At 41.5% G+C, this 18,832-nt stretch overlaps 2 protein-coding genes across 2 annotated transcripts; both read left to right on the forward strand.

The window, feature by feature from the left end:
* Positions 1-699: 699 nt before the first annotated feature.
* Positions 700-10,438, forward strand: crcp (calcitonin gene-related peptide-receptor component protein). The gene is made up of 7 exons (XM_084940549.1): positions 700-775; positions 1,768-1,804; positions 1,906-2,004; positions 2,093-2,187; positions 2,305-2,362; positions 3,355-4,945; positions 10,047-10,438. The coding sequence occupies exons 1-6, from the start codon at positions 768-770 to the stop codon at positions 3,499-3,501; spliced, it is 444 nt and encodes a 147-aa protein (XP_084796675.1). The 5' UTR covers positions 700-767; the 3' UTR covers positions 3,502-4,945; positions 10,047-10,438.
* Positions 10,330-18,554, forward strand: tpst1l (tyrosylprotein sulfotransferase 1, like). Its single transcript, XM_084940548.1, has 5 exons — positions 10,330-10,742; positions 11,884-12,042; positions 12,196-12,449; positions 16,420-16,621; positions 18,025-18,554. Exons 1-5 carry the CDS (start codon positions 10,335-10,337, stop codon positions 18,058-18,060), a joined length of 1,059 nt encoding a protein of 352 aa, XP_084796674.1. The 5' UTR covers positions 10,330-10,334; the 3' UTR covers positions 18,061-18,554.
* Positions 18,555-18,832: the final 278 nt, after the last annotated feature.

The following is an 18,832-nucleotide window of genomic DNA, read 5'->3' on the forward strand; positions in this document are numbered from 1 at the left end:
TTAAGACCTGTTTTTAAAATTTGGAATTCGAAAATGTTTGTGGAAATCAGGCTTTTTTTGAAAATTTAATTTTTTTCGTGAAATTCATTTTTGATTTGAAGTATATTTTGATGGATATTTTTATTTAAAAATTGTGTTTTTATTTTAAATTAAAGTATTACATTATGATGTAATAATTTACTGATGTTTGGATAAATACAATGATTTTACAAATGCATAATTTTTTGTACAATTCATTATTTAAGCACAGAATTCTTTATTTCGACGCATGTGGCTCTTGTGGTCCCCCATAGCGTAGGAGTGATGCCCTGCAGAATAATCTCTGTCCGTCCAGAAAGGTGTCTGGAGTTACATTGTCATATGCATTTGCCCCTCCTCCCAGACTTTCAGCAAGATCATGCTGAGACAGATGGCCATATCTCTACAGTCTTTAATCTGGATGTTAATATGTTGTTGTAAGACTGCTGCTTCACATGTTCACATTAGGAATAAACAGCATTTATAAAATCATAAATAGTCTGAACAGCAGAGGGCAGCATAAAGCAAAACAGTGAAGGAATGGGAGATTTCAACAATTAAAGAAAAAAAGATACAGATGAAAGTTTTTTATTTTTCATACAGTAACCTGATACCCCAGGTACTAATTTCCTTTACCAGGTTGGCCTCTGCCCTCCAACTTCCATCGAGGTTACCTAGCGACGGAACGTTTAACGCGGACTAGCATTCCCACACGGACACATTTGTAACGGAGCGACGTGCCAGGCGAAATGGAAGTGTAAGACCGTTTTTAAGTTAAAATGGATTTCATTTTTATATCTGCATAATTTTAACTGATATTTTTATAACGTTTTGTTTCACCTGAGGCTAAACGCTGTGGTTAAAAGTGCAGAATCTACCTCGCTGTCTTTTAGTTTCCGGTTCAGTTATTGGGACCCGTGTGAGGGCTGTAGTCACATTTTCCAGTTAATCTGAAATAAACAATAAACAAATAAATTAAGTAAACGCAGCAGAACGTTAATGAGAACATAATAACAAGTGCATTTGTCAGCTCTTTACTGATCCAGATTTTTGTACTTGGATCGAAATTGTTTTTTATTTTTATTTATAAATTACACGTGAAAACAGATGCCAGGTTCTCTCACGCGAGGAGATGTTTTCTTTTTGTTTGATGCATTATTTACTGCCACTACTACTAATAATAATAATGATAATAATGCTGAGATTTTGACACTTAGCACTAAACTGGCTCGTTTGAACAAATAATCTTAGTATATTAATAGTTGCAATCCCATTGCTATGGTAGCCCATTGCCCATATTTTATATTGTTTACAAATGTGCTACACAAATACTCTGTGGCCACTTTATCAATTCAAATATCTAAAATCGGTAAATCAGATGGTTACAACCCAGTATGTTTAGGAAACCAAGACATGCAGAAGAGCATCACGAGTTGAACTTTGAAGTAGACGAGTCACAGCAGCAGCAGAAGACCACACTGGGCGCCACTTCTGTCAACTAAGAACAGAAAATTAATGCTACTGTTCATATAGGATAACCAAAATTAGACACCTGAAGACTGGAGTAATGTTGCTTGGTCTGATGAGTCTCAATTTCTGCTGTAATTTTTAGATGGTAGGGTCAGAATTTGGCATAAAAAACATGAAAGCCTGGATCTGTTCTACCTTGTATGAACATCTTTTAAACACCACAGCCTCCACTGAGATAACCCTCAAAAACAAATGGTTACTTTTTTTTTTTATTCTCAGGAAAAATGCTAACGCTGCAATGCTCAGCAACTATGAGGTAAGGTCATATTTTCTCACTTTCTTCTTTATTTTCTGTGGTCAGTTCAAAGAATAACTCATCAGGCCGATGACACTTTTGTTTACCTGTGTGTTCCTCAGGTGTTCAAACTCCTCACAGACCTGAAGGAGCAGAGAAAGGACAGCGGGAAGCACAAACACAGCGCCGGGCAGCAGAACCTCAACACCATCATGTATGAGGTCAGAAAACGTCCTCTGCGTTCCTCGTGCCTGTCATGTTTACCCGTTTTCAAAAGCACAGCCACAGTTTGGTTTGTACTTCCACCAGACGCTGAAGTACCTGTCGAAGACGCCCTGCAGCAGACAGAGCCCTGAGATTGTCAAGGAGTTTCTCACCACCATGGTGCCGCACAAACTCACAAAGTCAGTAAGATCAGGCCATCACAGTAACTTCCAGCCTTGATGCTTTCAATAGAACTTTACAGACAGCATAAGATGCACAGCTCTTTTTAGATGAGAACTGTTTTTCCTCCCAAACAGGGCAGAAAAACTACAGCTCCTGAACCACCGGCCTCTGACTGCAGTGGAAATCCAGCTTGTGAGTGTTTTTAAATTAAATTGCATCTTCATATCTACAGTGTTTTTATTTCTTATTTATTGCATTGTTCTCATTTAATTAGAAATGACTCTGTACTCTCAGAGTGACTTAAAGAATAGGTGTGCTGGTATTCTGCTTTATACGCCTCAGCTGTAAAAGGCTGATGGAGCATTGTCTTAATCTTGCCGGGCAGGCGGGCGGCATGGACACCTACATTTGTGAAGGCAACAACAAGCAAAGCAAATGCACCTTCAAATTGTTTGAATAATACAAATGAACTGTGTGATGGCTCACTTAAGTAGGAACAGATGAGCCTGGCTTCCACAGACGGGACAGAAACACTGTTTTTGTTTTGTTTTGTGTTGTTTTTACATAGGACTACTAACCTAACTTCTGCTAATGGCCACTTTTAAGGCTCCATTATTGAAGAAAAAACAAAAATGATGTCAAACATGCAGATTTGTGGGTCATTTCAACTCAAAATCTGTCAGTGGAGCTGTAAATCACAGATGAAAATAACACCACCAAAAAATATCCACCTTGCACATTAAAGTTAGAAGATTGGAGTGTCCCTGCAGCAGTCTGGGCTCATTCAGACTGTGTAAAAATGTAGTTTGAGTTGTTCTTTGCCGACGCTAAATGTGCTGAAGAATGCACTGATAAAGTGACGCTGTTGAGTCTGGTGCTTTTAATCTCATATCACATGGTTTTCATCAGCTTGTAGAGTTCAACAGTTTTCAGTAATATGTAGATATTTTACAGATCTCTTCCCAGTTTTATCTGAGCACTTCAGGGACTAGTTGCCCCTGTTGGACATTCAAGCATCGACACTTCCATGAAAGCTGGCAAACTGTATCTACTGATGGAAATCATGTGATATGATCAAAAGCTTCAGAACAAAGACATAAAGCAAAAACGAACTGAAAACAGAAGATGAAATCACATCAGGAGGCTTTAGTGTTGCACTGTCTGAAGTTTCTTTCTGTGTTCAGCTGGTAGAAGAGAGTGAAGAGCGACTATCAGAGGAGCAGATTGAGGAGCTTATCCAGACAGTCACAGATGTCCTACCGGGAGACCCAGAGCAAGAAAACGCAGCTCCAGCAGACACAGAGATGGATGATGGCGGCGAACAGTCATGACACCATGACGGGCCAGAACTGGAGATAACTGCAGAACTGGATGTTCTGTGATTATTTGCACAACTAATTGAACTGTGCATGATGGGACACATGCTGCCCGACAGCTTGATAATTCACATCAAGTTGACCTGTTACATAAGCAGAAGAAGATATACTGATTGTTTCTCTATGTGCATTCATACTACATAGCTGCATTAAATCAAACAGGGTAGTGTGTCACAATTGGAATTATTGGACTCTGATTTCCAAAGCTGCAATGTTAGACAGTTGTGCGATTAAACTTAAGCTGGTGCAGCATAAATGTAAGATCAAACAGTATGATTAGATTGGCTGTGTAATAACAAAGAACAATATAAGCCAGGAGGTTGTCACTCAACTCTTATTCAGTTTGCGAAGCAATGATTTTTAAAACATGCTGACACTTTTTTTTCCCTTTGCATTACAAAGAGATGTAACAGCTGAAATAAGCAGCGGTTGTTTGTAATTTTGGATCACACAGAAAAGTTGCAGCCACTATGTCTGCTTTCAGGTATGGCTGCAGGGCTGTAGTTGTCAGTACTGCAGGACATGTTTCACAGAGATGTGTTTCTGTAACCGTGCAGAGGTCACACGGGATATAAACTACAGGTTTGCAGCACAAACTCTTTAACCACAGGCCCTGGATCAACTCCAGTTTTTTTTTTTTCAACTTTCTGTTGTAGTAGAGGAAGGATGTGCTGGTTAGACTCATGTACATTTCTGCTTTTGGGCTTCCTGTTGACATATCACATCAGTTTCCTGTGCTTGCCAAGTACCTTGCCAAGGCGGGACACCTAAGTGAAGTGAACACTGATTTTTTGGACAGCACATCTGAGCGCGCCAAGCCCCCCAACCCAGCCAAATCGGTCATGCTTGTAAATGTAAACAGGAGGAACACTTTATTAATTTCTATATAACAATCACAGTTATCGCTGTTACTTTCATTCTTACGATAACGAACTACCAAATCCGACAGTTTTACTGTACTATATTAATTTTGTTCTGCAGTCAAGACTGGTAAGAACACAGTAAAAGTGGAAGTAGGCAACATATCTTTGGCATCATTGGGGGAAAAGATTGACATATTATTGTAATTAAAGTTTTCCATCAGAGGACTACGCTTGTGTGAGGGAGTTTTTTTTTTTCAGATTTAAATAGGGGAGAAGTAAAAAAGGGGAAAAAGTCTACATATGAAATAGGATGTGGTGTTAAAATGAGTCACAGTGCATTTACAAAAACAGGGATGTTCTTTAGACTCAGTATTTACTTGGCAATGTGATTTTAATTCTTCACAGCATCCCTCTGAGATGCCATGTCCACGTTGACATGACAGCATCACACAGTTGCTGCAGATTTTTCAGATGCACATGCATGATGAGACTCTGCTCCACCAGACCCCAAAGGTGCTCTACTGGATTGAGATCTGGTGAGTCTGGAGGCCAATTGAGTGCAGTGATCTCAGTGTTGTGTTCATGAAACCAAGTGTAGTTCCAATTTCCTGTTGCTTAGTTTTGGTGAGCCTCAGTTTCCTGTTCTAAGATGACAGTGAGTGGCACCCAGTGTGGTCTTCTGCTACTGTAGGCCACCTGCTTCAAGATTTGGTTGCGCTTTCAGAGATGTTCTTCTGCATACCTTTGTTCTTATGTGTCCTCAAAGCAGTCAGGCCATTCTCCTCAGACATTAACAGGGCATTTTTGCACAGAGAACTGCTGATCGCTGGATATTTCCTCTTTTTCGGACCATTCTCTGTAAACCCTAAAGATGCTTGTGTGGGAAAATCCTAGCATGTCATTAGACCAGCACCAACAATAATCACCATAATTGCTGTAGTGAAATGGTTCTTTCCTTTTGAGGCTCCCTTTGAACTCTAGCAGGTTATCTTGACTATATCTACATGCCTAAATTGTTTGACTTGATGCCCACTTACTGGCTTTCTAATGAAGTGGCCAGAGAGTGTCAGCGTATAAAGCAAAAGCATATAATTCTTTTCCTTTATTTTTTTTTCATCACCTCACTAGTTATTCCATTTATTATTCATGTCTCTCATGACTTATCCATGGACTGAGTCGATATTGAATATTTTATTTATTGCATGTTGGCAGCTTTACTTGTAATTTGGTCACACATGGTCGTCCACAGAGGCCGCAATCTATCATAAAGGCGATGTTAAGGGTAGCCAAAAACCTGCTCCTAATGAAACGATGGGTAAATTAAATGAGGCGGCTTTAACCTCCTCTAAATCGCGCACTGTGATTAAATTTCCCCGGTGGGCTTTTACTGAGAGCATACAAATCGATAAGGTAAAGTAATTCTTGCCTCCGGTGCAACTGCTTTGCTTCGCTCGGCTTCTCTTATGTCGACGAAATTGCCCTTTAACGCGTTCACCAATCAGAATCGTCCAAGCAGATGCGTTTTAGAATTGAGAGCTGTGCTCGTCCAATCAGCGCCCAGCTTTCTCTGCCAGCCTGCGCTCGTATCGTCTGTTCCCCTATCTCTCTCTCTCGCTCTCTGTGTGAATGTTAGATACAGCTCGACTTCTCACGAAGTTAGGAAATGGTGTAGACACCACGGCGGTGACCTTCGCCCATAGATGAGAGTAAACACCGATGTGTGTGTGTTGAGAAGGTGGGGGGAGACAGAGCAGCTGTCTGCCTCTGGCTTAAGGTCCATGTGTGTGTTTCTTCTTCGTATTTCGGCTGGTGAGTGAACACCATTTTTTTTTCTTTTTCACGGTTAAGACATTTCCAGCTAGGATAGCTATCTAAATGGAACCGAATTAGCTCATCCATACCAGGTGCAGGCGGTGAAAACGCGCCGTGACAGTCTGGCTGTCGTTTATGGAGAGCCGTAGGTGTCCCCGGTGTGTGTGTGTGTGTGTGTGTGAACGCCAGCGGGGCACTGACTCACTCACCTGGCGGCTTTTTTGCCTTCCTGCTTCGGGGTGCAGGGAGACCAGATGTTTGTGGCTGCTGGGCCTGCGCTCTGCTGCCGTGCAGTAATCCTATTTATACAAGCACGCGCACTGCAGTGACAGCGGTGACCTGTTTCAAATACACCCACCAGCAGCCAGCTGGGCCAACATATTTTTGTGCAACTCGGCAAAAATAAATAAATAACGAGAGAGAGCCTCAATTCAGGATGAAGCAGCTGCAACTCAGCATAAGCCTTTGAGACCGTCATTTCACATTTGTTGACACCGAGAGGAAACAATGCAGCACAGAGTAGGAGGGCACATCCTTACAAACTAAATGTGGAGCAAAGGGTATGTTTTTGTGTGACAGTAAGGACTATTTCCTTACTAAAGCTAGGGTTAACGTGGCATTTTATATGGCAGGATAAATGTCTTCCAGATATAGGACGGATATACAGTGATTTACTTTGTACACTTCTTCCTTGTTTAATGACAGTAAAACTGTTGTTTCAGCTGCTTTTCTGTCAGCTAATCATTTTGGGTTTCAGAAGGGATGTACCCATAGATCCGCTCATTAGTTTTAGAGCCACATGTTTCCTATGAGAGACACTCATTGGACACTTTATTGGGTACATCTTTCTAGTATTGGGTTGGATCCCTGTTTGGTTTAAAACTGTCTTGATTTTTCATAGCACAGATTCAATGAAACATTCCTCAGAGATTTTGGTCATTATTGACATGATTTTTGGCTGCACGTCCATGATGCAAATCTCCTGTTCCCTTACAAAGGTGCTCTACTGCACGGAGATCTGGTGACTGTGGAGCACATACGAGTACAGTGAAATTATTGTCATGTCAGGAAACCAGAAAGTGTTGCTTTCTGTTGGAAATAGCCATCAAAAGCAAAGAGCGCAGTGCAGTCATAAAGAGATAGGCATGGTCAGCAGTAATACTCAAGGTAGGCTGTGGTGTTTAAATGATGGTTAGTTGGTAACAAAATATCCCCGACATTATTACACCAGCACCAGCCTGAACTGTCAATACAAGGCACGATGGATGCTTTAATGAACATGCTTTTATATTGTTTACAACAGATTCTGACCCTACCGTCACAGCAAGCAAGTGACAGTTGTCCAGTTTTGGTGAGCCTGTGTGCACTTTAGCCTCAGTTTCCTGTTCTTAGTCTACAGGAGTGGCACCCAGTACGGTCTTCTGCTGCTGTAACCCATCTGCTTCCCAGTTCACGTGTTTTGCTTTCAGAGATGCTCTATTGCATACTGGTTATTCTCTCATCTGACCTCTGGCATCCACAAGGCGTTTTCTCACAGAGAACTGCCCCTCACTGGGTATTTGCTCTTTTATTTTTTTTATTTTTGGACCCTTCACTGTAAACACTAGAGATGATTGTGTGCAAAAACAGCCCAGTAGATCAGCAGTTTCTGAAATACTCAGATCAGCCTGTCTGGGAACAACATCCAACTGAGTCACTGCCATGTGTTTGGATGATTAGATATTTGTGTTAACAAGCAGTTGAACAGGTGTGCCTAACAAAGTGTGTGGTGAGTGTGTTCACTGTTGTAAACCAGAAGCATTCAGTGTGTAAGAACAGGTGAGCGGGGCTAAAAAAAACACCGTTAATAAATGAGGAATAAAACAAATATAGAGACCTGAGGTGAGCATTCACTTCACTGAGGAAAGCCTGTCATTACAGTATAGAGTATAAATAAAGTAAACATAAAAACGAATGAACATGGACATTCAGTGGTGAGAACTGCAAACTGAGAGTCTCTGCACTGAAACTTTAAAACATAACTGTCAAGATTTTTATCTTTGGCAGGAAGTCAGTTTATATATTTGTTTGGAGGTTTCGTGACCGTCTTCTGCTCAAAGGTTTCAAAGGTGTTGCTTTCTTGCAACCCACCTGAACTGCAGATTCTGCAGATGGACTGTGATCATGGTTCATTCTTATTATTATTTTAGGTTTGTTTGTGAAAGGACAGTTTTCAGATATGTTGTGTTTGCAGAAACCAATTTAACCATTCTTCCTAAACCCGTGCTTACCCATGCAGAAAGGTTTGCCTGAGTTTTCAGATATTTGTTATTACTTCCACTGAAGTGCAGTAAAGGAGAACTGACTTTTGTTTGTGGTTTACTAAGCATTAAAAAATATACAAATTAAATCTTCCTAGTGTTTTGCTCCCTCTAAAAATAAAATATCCAGTAGATTTTCAGCACTTCGGGTGCCATCAAATAATCAGAAACTAATGTTTCACATTCGAGAGGATTTCCTTCCCTTCTTTGTTTCAACTGAATCTGTATGTAAGACAAAAACTATCCATACATGTCTGTTTAACTGGCAATGGGAGGACTAAAACACTGGAGTGTTTAAATTGGAAAATATGCTTCTTTTTCTCTAACATGTCTGATCCAGGCTTTTAAATCTGTTGAGGAAAAAGGGGCGAAAAAAAGCATCAAGGCTCAGTACTTTGCCCTAATTCTCTGCAGGCTCCAAGTGGCTTAATCTCTGCATCAAATTAAATTAGAATTACATGTAAAAATCGTTCGGGTGCTACTAGACTTAGGATAGTTTAAGACAGCACCAAACCATCATAGCCCAACCCCAATGTCCTCATTTACAGCTGTTTTTACTTTTAGTTTTGCCAGAGAGAACATTTTTTCAGGCGGTTTCATCCAACCCACAGAGGGTACTGCTCCCCCACATGCCATCCAGATGTTCGGGATCCCTCCACACCCAGACAGAACAAGCAAGATGCCAAAATGCCCCTGAGAAATGGAGGAATATTTCAGATACACTTTTGCAAGATGCTGCAGTTTCAGTTGCATTAATTCAAGCATTTACTTAAGTCAGTAGTGGCTCGGTGCTTTATACATGCTTTGCTGTTTTAGAGTGCCAGTAAGAGGAATTAAACACAGACTTGTGAAACTCCTCGTATGCACATTGCAGAAGATAAATGGGGAAGTTGCAGGATGTCTGAATTGGTCAATAGTAATGTGAGCTTTAACAAATTGATTTGCGTTTCAGCGTGGCAGAAACTGTCAGTGAGAATAAAAGCATGAGGGAGCTGTAATTAGTGGCTTCAGAAACATTGCCTGAGAGTGTGTCTGCGTTGCGTGCCGCAGTGAACTTTGATATGGCTTTAGCAGTCGGCGGCTCCCCGGAGGAGTGATGCAAAATAGATGCTTTGAGGAGAAAAACTGGATGCATTTCAGCTCCTCTGAAAGCCCGTGTGTGTGTGTGTGTGTGTGTGTGTGTGTGTGTGTGTGTGTGTGTGTGTGTGTGTGTGTGTGTGTGTGTGTGTGTGTGTGTGTGTGTGTGTGTGTGCGCGCGCAAGTGTTCTTGGCAAAAACGACGGCCACCATTCGCACACTGCCAGCAGATGATAACTCACTCTGGGCTAATGTTGAGAGTTATTTATTGGAAATTTGTAACATGATAATCATGCTTTTTAATACTCAGAAGCTGGAAAATGAGGCTGGGAAAGTATTCTAATAGTGAAGTGCTTTACCGTCATTGAGAAACACAGTGTCTTTGATTATAAGCTGATTCTTGTGCAGCTTTTTCTGAGTTTTATGACATGTTCCTCTCTTGTCTTAGGTAGGAAGCATGGATAAAACGCACAGCTGGTTGTGGAGTGCGACACACCTGGATCCTGCTCACCGATAACGGGTGCAAAGAACTGCAAAAAAGTGAGGAGCCTTCCCAGACACCATCCTCCAGGATTTCTTCAGGATCACTTCCAGCATTCATCCTAAAAGCTGACTGTCAAACTGGCTAAGTTAAACTGACCTGGCTGTATTAAAGTGAGTCCCTCCACCAGTCTCCTCAGCTGCCCCTGAATTAATTTTATGTCCTCCTAACTCCCAAACACACACCTCCCCAACAATGAGGAGCACCAGATCAAACCTGCTGCTGGGCTGCGTGCTCCTCTGCTCCATCTCCCTTCTCTACCTGGGAATGAGCGGGGTAGACTGCCCTCCGAAAAGCCATCGGCGCCGCTGGATGGAGCTCACTCTGGGCTCAGGCAATCAGAGCTTATCCCTGACTGATCACTTCCCAGAAGACACACCCATTATCTTCATTGGGGGCTTCCCCAGGAGCGGCACGACACTGATGCGCGTCATGCTGGACGCTCACAATGCCGTGCGGTGTGGAGAAGAGACCCGAGTGATTCCCCGCCTCTTGACCATGAGGGCCACTTGGAGCCGCTCAGTGAAGGAGAGAATACGACTGGATGAGGCCGGCGTCACTGACCACGTGTTGGACTCAGCTGTGCGAGCGTTCCTGTTGGAGGTGGGTTTCTCAGGCTGCTTTTGCGATACTGAAACACATCTTCATGTTTTTTAATGGTGAAGAGTGTGTGAGAGAGACAGGGTCACATGTTTGTATTCACATGTATAGCCCAATAAATCCCCAGAGAAATGCCAATATTGAAGGACAAATTTCCCTATTTTTGAATCTGTAGTTCATCTTTTAGTTCTTCAGCATTGAAAATCTTTAGCTTGCCCAGATTAACCTGCAGGATATTGTAAAAAGTTCCTTTTTTTGCTTTAATTCAGCTCGGTCTTAGCTGTATAGGACCACTTTACAGCAACAGCAGTCTGAACCTGCTTTATGTTGTGAGTTAGGTTTTCTCTCTCTAACAGTCAGATATAAGATCTGAGCAGAACCAGGCTCAGGGAGGAGCACACATCTGTCACAGCTGGTATAGGATTAGATGAAATAGAAAAGAGGAGCTTAGAGACCCCATGAACAATAAACAATACAAACTCCAGGAAGGAGACAGGAAGAAGTTCCCAATGAGCAGAAATGATGTATCAAAAAAAAGTGGGAAGTTAATTCAGTTGTGTTGGTTTTTACCTTCATTTTAACGATACACCAGTAAAAAAGCTCAGACCTTTGTTGCAGCAGTTTAATAAGATGAAACTTCCTGGAATAAATGTTTACAGTTTTAACTTCTTCCCCTATAAAAGCGCTGATGTGGAAATTTTGTCTAAGTGGCAGCACCTTATTGTTTAGTACAATAATACAGTGGTGACTTGCCATTAAGCGCGATTTACACTTCTGCTGGGAATCTTTGTAGAGCTGCGACGCAATCTAAAGAAGTGGTTGACGTTGTTGCCAGCATTTATGTTTGAGCTAGTGCATTACGTATTAATTACCTCGTGGCTGAGTTTCATATGTGGCGCCAGGTGATAGAAACAAATAAAATGTCCTGGGTCCGCACTCTTTGTTGTGGTTAATTTCAAACATGTTTGTTCTTCAAATTTTTCCAACTTCAAGTTTTTTGATTGATGACATTCATTCCAATAGTTTCAGTGATCTTCCTCCAGGGGTTTGCTGACATTTGTGAGTCCTTATATTGATGCAGTTATTATTTCTGTATATTGAGATGATGATAATTGACTTTATTCGGGGTGTGTGTGTGTTCCAGGTGATAGTCGGTCACGGGGAGCCTGCGCCTCGCCTTTGCAACAAGGACCCGTTTGCACTGAAGTCTCTGTCTTATTTGGCTCACATCTTCCCGAAAGCAAAGTTTGTGCTCATGCTACGAGATGGACGGGCAACTGTGCACTCAATGATATCACGCAAGGTGCGTTTGTCTGTTTTCTCCTTCATGCTACAGCGTCCTCTCAGGCTGGCTGTTCGAGCAGCCACAAGAGATGCAAAAAAAAACATGCCATCTCGCTGGGTTTTCCCTGTCGGGATTCCTGTGGTGACCTTCACACTCTGCCTCATTTCATAGGTGACCATCTCCGGTTTTGACCTGACCAGCTACAGGGACTGCCTAACAAAGTGGAGCAGTGCGGTGGAGACCATGTTCAGCCAGTGCCAGGCGGTCGGATACGCTAGGTGTCAGCCCATCCGTTATGAGCAGCTTGTCCTCCACCCAGAGGAGGAAATGAGAAAGTTGCTGCACTTTCTGGATTTGCAGTGGGACCCATCGGTGCTGCACCACGAAGAGCTGATTGGAAAGGCTGGTGGTGTGTCTCTATCAAAGTGAGTATATGAAATATGTGCTAGCTTTAGTGATACTTATCTGTTTAGATAGTTTGTTTAATGTTATAAAGTTTTCAGATGGGCCGTCCTTTATATATCTGCCTTTGATTCAAGTGTCTTTTCAAATGAAAGCTTCTGTTGTGGCAAACGTTTTAGAAGCGGGGATCTCAAAACCTCAGCATAATAAACAGCACACTACACTGAAACTCTCCACATGATAAGATACCCACAGTGGTTTATTTTTAACCTTTAAAAGTAGCAGCTGTCCTAATGTATTTGCATGCAATGTGTGCATGCACTGAAGAAGTTTAGATTACATTACATTTCAACCATGACATGGTTTTAATGCACATACATACTTTGCATTTTCACCTTCAGTTCTGTTTAGAAATGATTTTATTTCTGTTAAGTGTAAAAAATAGTTTAACAGAAGTTTCTGTTTGTTGTTTACACTTTTAAATGAGGGGAAAAAAGAGCACAGGGAGACGGGGCTAAATGGATCTGTTGGATCAGCCTTGCAGTCTGGTTGCATCAAGTAGCATGTAAGAGGGTATCTTCTGTTGTGGTGTACGCTAATGTTAAACACACACCCTAGCTGGAAGGCTTATCTCCTGACATCTCTCTCTCTCACAGCAGAGGTCATCACACTTAATTGCCGCCTTCCAGGTAGCTCTGAACTGAGATGTCATCTGAGCACATTCCAGTAGTAAAGGCAGGACAGTGAGTGAAAACGGGATTTGCTTTGCTTCTTAGTGAGGTTGAACGATTCATGCATCACTAGCAAGAGAGCACAATACTTGTTTTCACACTTAAAAATACCGCTGCAAACACGTACATGAACAGAGCCCGATCAGTGATCAAAAACGCACAACATAGGCAGTGCAGATTCAAGTTTTAATCCCGGTTGTGTCTACTGCTAGCTTTCTTCCAGCTTTCCAAGTTGGAAATCCAGAAGGGATGTAGGAGGTGTTTTAGATGAAAATTTAGACTGAGAACTCGGTGGTGCAGTGGTTAGCATTTTTGCCTTGCAGCAAGAAGGCCCTATGTTCAAATGTTCTCCCCGTGTCTGCAGGGGTGTCTCCAAGTACTCCGGCTTCCTCACAGTCCAAGGATATGCAGTCAGTGGGGTTAGCTTGACTGGTAATTCTAAAATTGCACATAGGTGTGAACATGAGTGTGAATGGTTTTGTGACAGACTGCTTGCCCATTCTCACCTTATGGTAGGTAGGATAAACACCAGCCCCCTACCCTACACATAAAAACCTGAATTGAAGCCGAAGAAAATGGGTGAAACTGTGTGTGATGTGACGCACTGTAAGTTCATACTATTGTTGAGAAGTTGTAACGTTCTTTGCTGGATTTAGTGCCTTTGGACAGAGCATTGTCTTGCCCCCTCTACTCTGTTCAGAGCAGAGAGCTGCAGCACCCAGACAGACAAAGAGAGGCGTTGTCCCTTGTGAGAGGAGTATGCTGAATACTCAGTTTATTCAGCCATTTGCAGCTGCGTTTAAATGTGACTGAGTTTTCACCTTTCTTTTGTTTTGCTTCTTGTTTGTCTTCTGTTTTTCTGTATTTTCCTGTTGCATTTTATACCTCTTTGGTTCACAGCATTTTGTTCAACCCTTGTTGTTTTTAAAAGTGCCTAATTCACTCGACTTATTCAAAACTGAACTAACTGAGGTTTCCCCATTTTACTAGTTTGGCAAAATTTGATGTTTCACAACTTGAGAAACCAAAAGTGTTTCAGTTGTTTCAAAAGTGAAAATCAGACCGTCAAATTTGAGTCAGGAGTAATCCCACAAATTTTCATGCAGTCTCTGCTGGAGGATGGTAAAAATGCTCCAATGCGCATGAAGTGAATGGTCAACACACATCTGGCCATATCCAATCTAGAGGAGGTCTAGGGAAGTTTTTTAATTGGTTTGCATGAAAGAAACAGATTTGCTGAATATGCAGTTAGCTTGCAGTTAATAGGCTGTGTTCCTGTTATTATTGTTAGGCCATATACGCTGTGCACATGCATGATGCTGAATTTAAACAGTTTACTCATCCTGTGAATTCACGCCCCGCTGGCTTTGAGGGGCAGCTATATTTCACGATAGAAAGTGTTGTTTTTTTCAGGTTTCTGAAAGGCAGCTGTGATTCCCACTTCTCACACGTCTCGCTCACACACTCCATGTGCTGACCAGATTTTTGCTTACTCATCTTTGATATTTATTCAGTAACTGTATATGAACATATAAAAGTTTCATTGTAATAAAATACAGAGCAAACCATTAGTAAAAGTAAATGTTCTTACACTGCAACATGCTTTATTGAATGATAAGGCCTTCTCAGATGTGCTTATGGTAAATAAGCAGCACAGCTTGAAGGTTAAATGATGGTCCAAGATTAAGAAAGGCACCAGTTAGACTGTTTACTCTGCAGTGCTGCCAACAGTTATGTCTGTCCTCATTAACAACAGTGCAATTAAAATAAAGTCTTCCATAATGTAATGAATAAGTTATTTTATATGGCCGCATTTTTCTTCATGTTTATCCATTTCTATATGATAGTACTCCATCTACGTTAGTGAGAAATAAAGTGAAACTGTTGCACCTGGAAAAAATTAGATTTTTACTCATTCTGTCTGCACCGAGGGTTTAAAGTGCGGAGTGATCTCAGCTAATTCACTGGGATCCTCCTCAGTCCTGCAGGTTTTTTTATGTTTTGTATTCCAACAGATTTTCTGTTTCTTAAGATGACAGTGTCAGATATAGCAGGGTGCACAACGGTGTGAAAATATGTGTGAAGAATGATATGTGTGAGGTGTTCACTCAAAACAAGTCTTAAACCACAAGAAGTCACATGACTGTGAGACCTTCATGTCTTCTAAAGTTGAAACTCATGTGTTTTGTCATGTAATGTGACATTTAGCAAAAAAAATCACTCTAAGTTCAAGTGTATGTTTTTGTGTTTGTTTTCATTATTGATTAATACATTTATATTATTATAAAAAACTACTGCAGAATTTTTCCCCTAACAGTTTCAGGTTTAGTCTTAAGGGAATTTCACCAAATGCGATTGACCCTTTGGGTTTTACCTCAGATGTTTTGTTCTCATGCAAATCAGGACTGTAAGCAGTAAGCACAAGTCTAAAAATGCAACTCAAAACAGGCAACGTAAAGACTTGCAAACCCACCATGAGAAAAAAAAAATACTAATCACGTCGTGCAGGATGCCGAAAATCTTCATTTTAAATCAGCCAAACCTTTCAGGGTCAAGTAAAGCTTACAGGACTCCCACAGAAAGATTTTTTAATTTGTGTTGCTCCACTTGTTTGTTGTGCCTCAAGTAGAGCATTTCTCTGCAGGCCAGAAGCTCGGGGGATTTGGTGGGAGTTTGGCTGCTAAACCCAAACCTGGCGCGCATTTGAAGGAATTAGGCCACATTCTGAGAGAATTAGCACCCTCACTTTGAGAAGTTATGCAACGGCCGGCGCAGTGTTAGTCACCCAAATGCTTAAAGTAGGAAATGTGGAACAGGGTGCACACATTAATTAAATCAGAGGGAGTTATATGGAAGATTTAAAATGACTAGTTTCCTCCGAGTTACTCTCTGTTCTCATCTGCAATTCTTTGTGACGCTCTTTATTATTTTCTGTCGATACACAAAATAAAAGCAAATTAATAACAAAATTAAAAATACGGTAAAGAACTAAACTGTTTTATTCTTGCCAATCATGATTATGACACAAATGCACACAGAAAAAATGCATTTATTTTATTCTTTAATATTTTATTTTTGTATTTAACCCTTTTATTTATCTTTCTTTGGTGGCCAGTAACTTATGAATTATTATTCTCATTGAGGCTGCTGTGAAGGGGCACACCTTGGTTGTAAAGAGATCAAATGAATGAGCAGAACTAATTTCTCTTTGTATAAAACTTGCGTACTCGCATACATGACGTGGGTGTTTGGCTCTCTGCAGGGTGGAGCGTTCGACAGACCAGGTGATGAAGCCAGTGAATACGGAGGCACTATCCAAGTGGGTGGGGCAAATTCCCCCTGACGTGGTCAACGACATGGCTGAAATCGCTCCCATGCTGGCTCGCCTGGGCTACAACCCCCATGCCAACCCTCCCGACTACACAAAAACAGAGCCCCTGGCACCTGAGTTCAACTACTCACACGTGAGTTTAAAAGCGTTAAAAGTTAAAAGTGTTTTTGCCACTTAGACATCAAAACCCTAACATGATGAATTTATCATATGAAACAGTGGAAGGAGATTTTATTGTACCACCAAAAGGACAATAACTACCTAAATTAGAAAAGTTGGCTCTGCTTTTTTAAATTCAGGAATGGGTGAAACTAAACTAACGAGCCAGCTTTTCCTCTCAAGAGAAACCTTAAAAAAACAAAGATTTGCCCTTGAGTAGAAGGATTCAAGGGAGTCTGTTAACAGGAAAACATCAGCTTCTTCCTGCTTGTTTTCACTAAAGTGAATGATTGTATTTCCCATGATCAGGAGAGATGTATCCTTTTTCATTATATAGTCCTTTTACACCTTGCTGTGTGGTAGCTTGCCTGATTTTACATGTGGTGTTGCATGTAGGCGAGCTCTGTTTGGCTGTTTCACAAATGCACCACAGCCCAGAGATCTGTACTGCAAAGTAGGATTTGGCCTTATCCACCTAACTTCAGACTTAACCTTGGGTTTTCAGTATTACAAGGAAGGTTCACATGTTAACATTTTCTAAAAACCTGTTCCGTGGCAGGTTAGGCTCAAAATTAGAGACCAACGGCTATGAAATCAGTGACAAGTCAAATGTCAATCAGCTGTATTCTTCACTCTCACTAGTAGTCGCTTCAGTCGCTCAGGTGGAAGTTGAGAAAAGTTTATCTTGTCCTGCTCACTTCCTGTCACCTGTGGTTATTTCACCCGTAGCTGCTTGTGGTTTGTGTGTGTACGCAGCTTTAAACACCACTGAGTCTACAGCTGAGAGAGTAAAAAACACTCTTGTAGTTGTAATCCATCAGAATCAAGTAGACTTGTTCATGTCTCTGATAACCGCTTATCCTGATTGCCCACATTAGGGTAAGTGAAACCAGTCAACAGTACTTGGCGTAGCAAAATGCAAGAACACAAATGTTGCTTCAACCTCCTCAGTTCAGAGTCGGATTGCAGTCATATGATACTATAGCAGCTAATTATATTACAAAAGCTGGCAATAATTCATTCCTTGTTATGCACACTGATGAGCCAGTGAGCAGGAAGTGTGTAACAAACAGTCCTCTACTTCCTTAACAGGTCTTTGACCTTAATCTTCAGTGCCATGATAAACAGTCTGAAGGAGCCGCAGTTCTTGTTTCTCGACAGCTGCTGCAGCCCAGATGTTGGTGCACATCCACTGCTGCACCTGCATGTTAACATACAGCACTCTAATCAGATATTATGTTTCACCAAGTGACATCCAGCGGTGCAGAGAGCTTCACGTAGCTGCCAGAGTGAATCAATTTGCAACCATAAATCAGCCTCGATAGTTTCTCCTGTTATTCTGTGACCTGTGAATGACTCTGTCTTTTCTTTCCATAGAAAGCAAAATCAGCAGATGTTCCTCACCCCAGCTAAGCATGGCTGTGATGTTCAGCGATATGGATGCGCCGCAACGACAGATTTCAAGTTCTGGAGGAGCTACACGTGGCGGGAAAGATTTAAGTGTTCCATGTGTGTTTCTGAGTCGTTCGTAAGACTCGTGTGCGGTGTCCGTGTCTGTACACTGGCGGAGTGTTTAAGATGCAGGTCTGGAGTGGACTACCTGCTCAGGGAAGTTCTGCTTCTTCGCCACTCATCGTTCCACCCCTCCAGGTCGAATCTGTGTTTCAGCTCGACCATCATGTCAGCTGTTATGACCTCACCATCACAATGTGAATCTGTCTTCAGACCAATCCCTCACTCGCTGGGAGCTCGGTGTTCGTGAAGCATAATGACTGTATATTTTTTGAAGACGTATGTTTATTTTCTTAATAAATTATTTTGCTGTTGCCCATTCAGGAATTTCAGAACTGGAACAATTTCTAATTGTGGTAAATTGTTGAGCATTATTAAAAAGAAAATAAATGTCACCTCTTGCTGTGGTCCACCTATTTGTTTACTAGTTTAATGTCCTCCATAGCGCCACCCGGTGGCGCCAAATTGACAGAGCACCATTTAAAGGAACGACGGAGTCTGCATATGTCAGTACACTTGCAGTAATGTGAAGTTTTTCTTGTAATTGAAAAAGAACTGACTCGTTAATTATAAATACAGAGCATGTTTATAAAGCAGGACAGTCGTTATCTTCTGTGCTTCACACTGAGCCACTAGCACAGGGGTCGGCAACCTGCGGCTCTTTAGTCCTTAT

The sequence above is a fragment of the Perissodus microlepis genome, chromosome 10 (assembly GCF_051167445.1).
Source record: "Perissodus microlepis isolate ML-2025 ecotype Zambia chromosome 10, ASM5116744v1, whole genome shotgun sequence".
Taxonomy (NCBI): Eukaryota; Metazoa; Chordata; class Actinopteri; order Cichliformes; family Cichlidae; genus Perissodus; species Perissodus microlepis.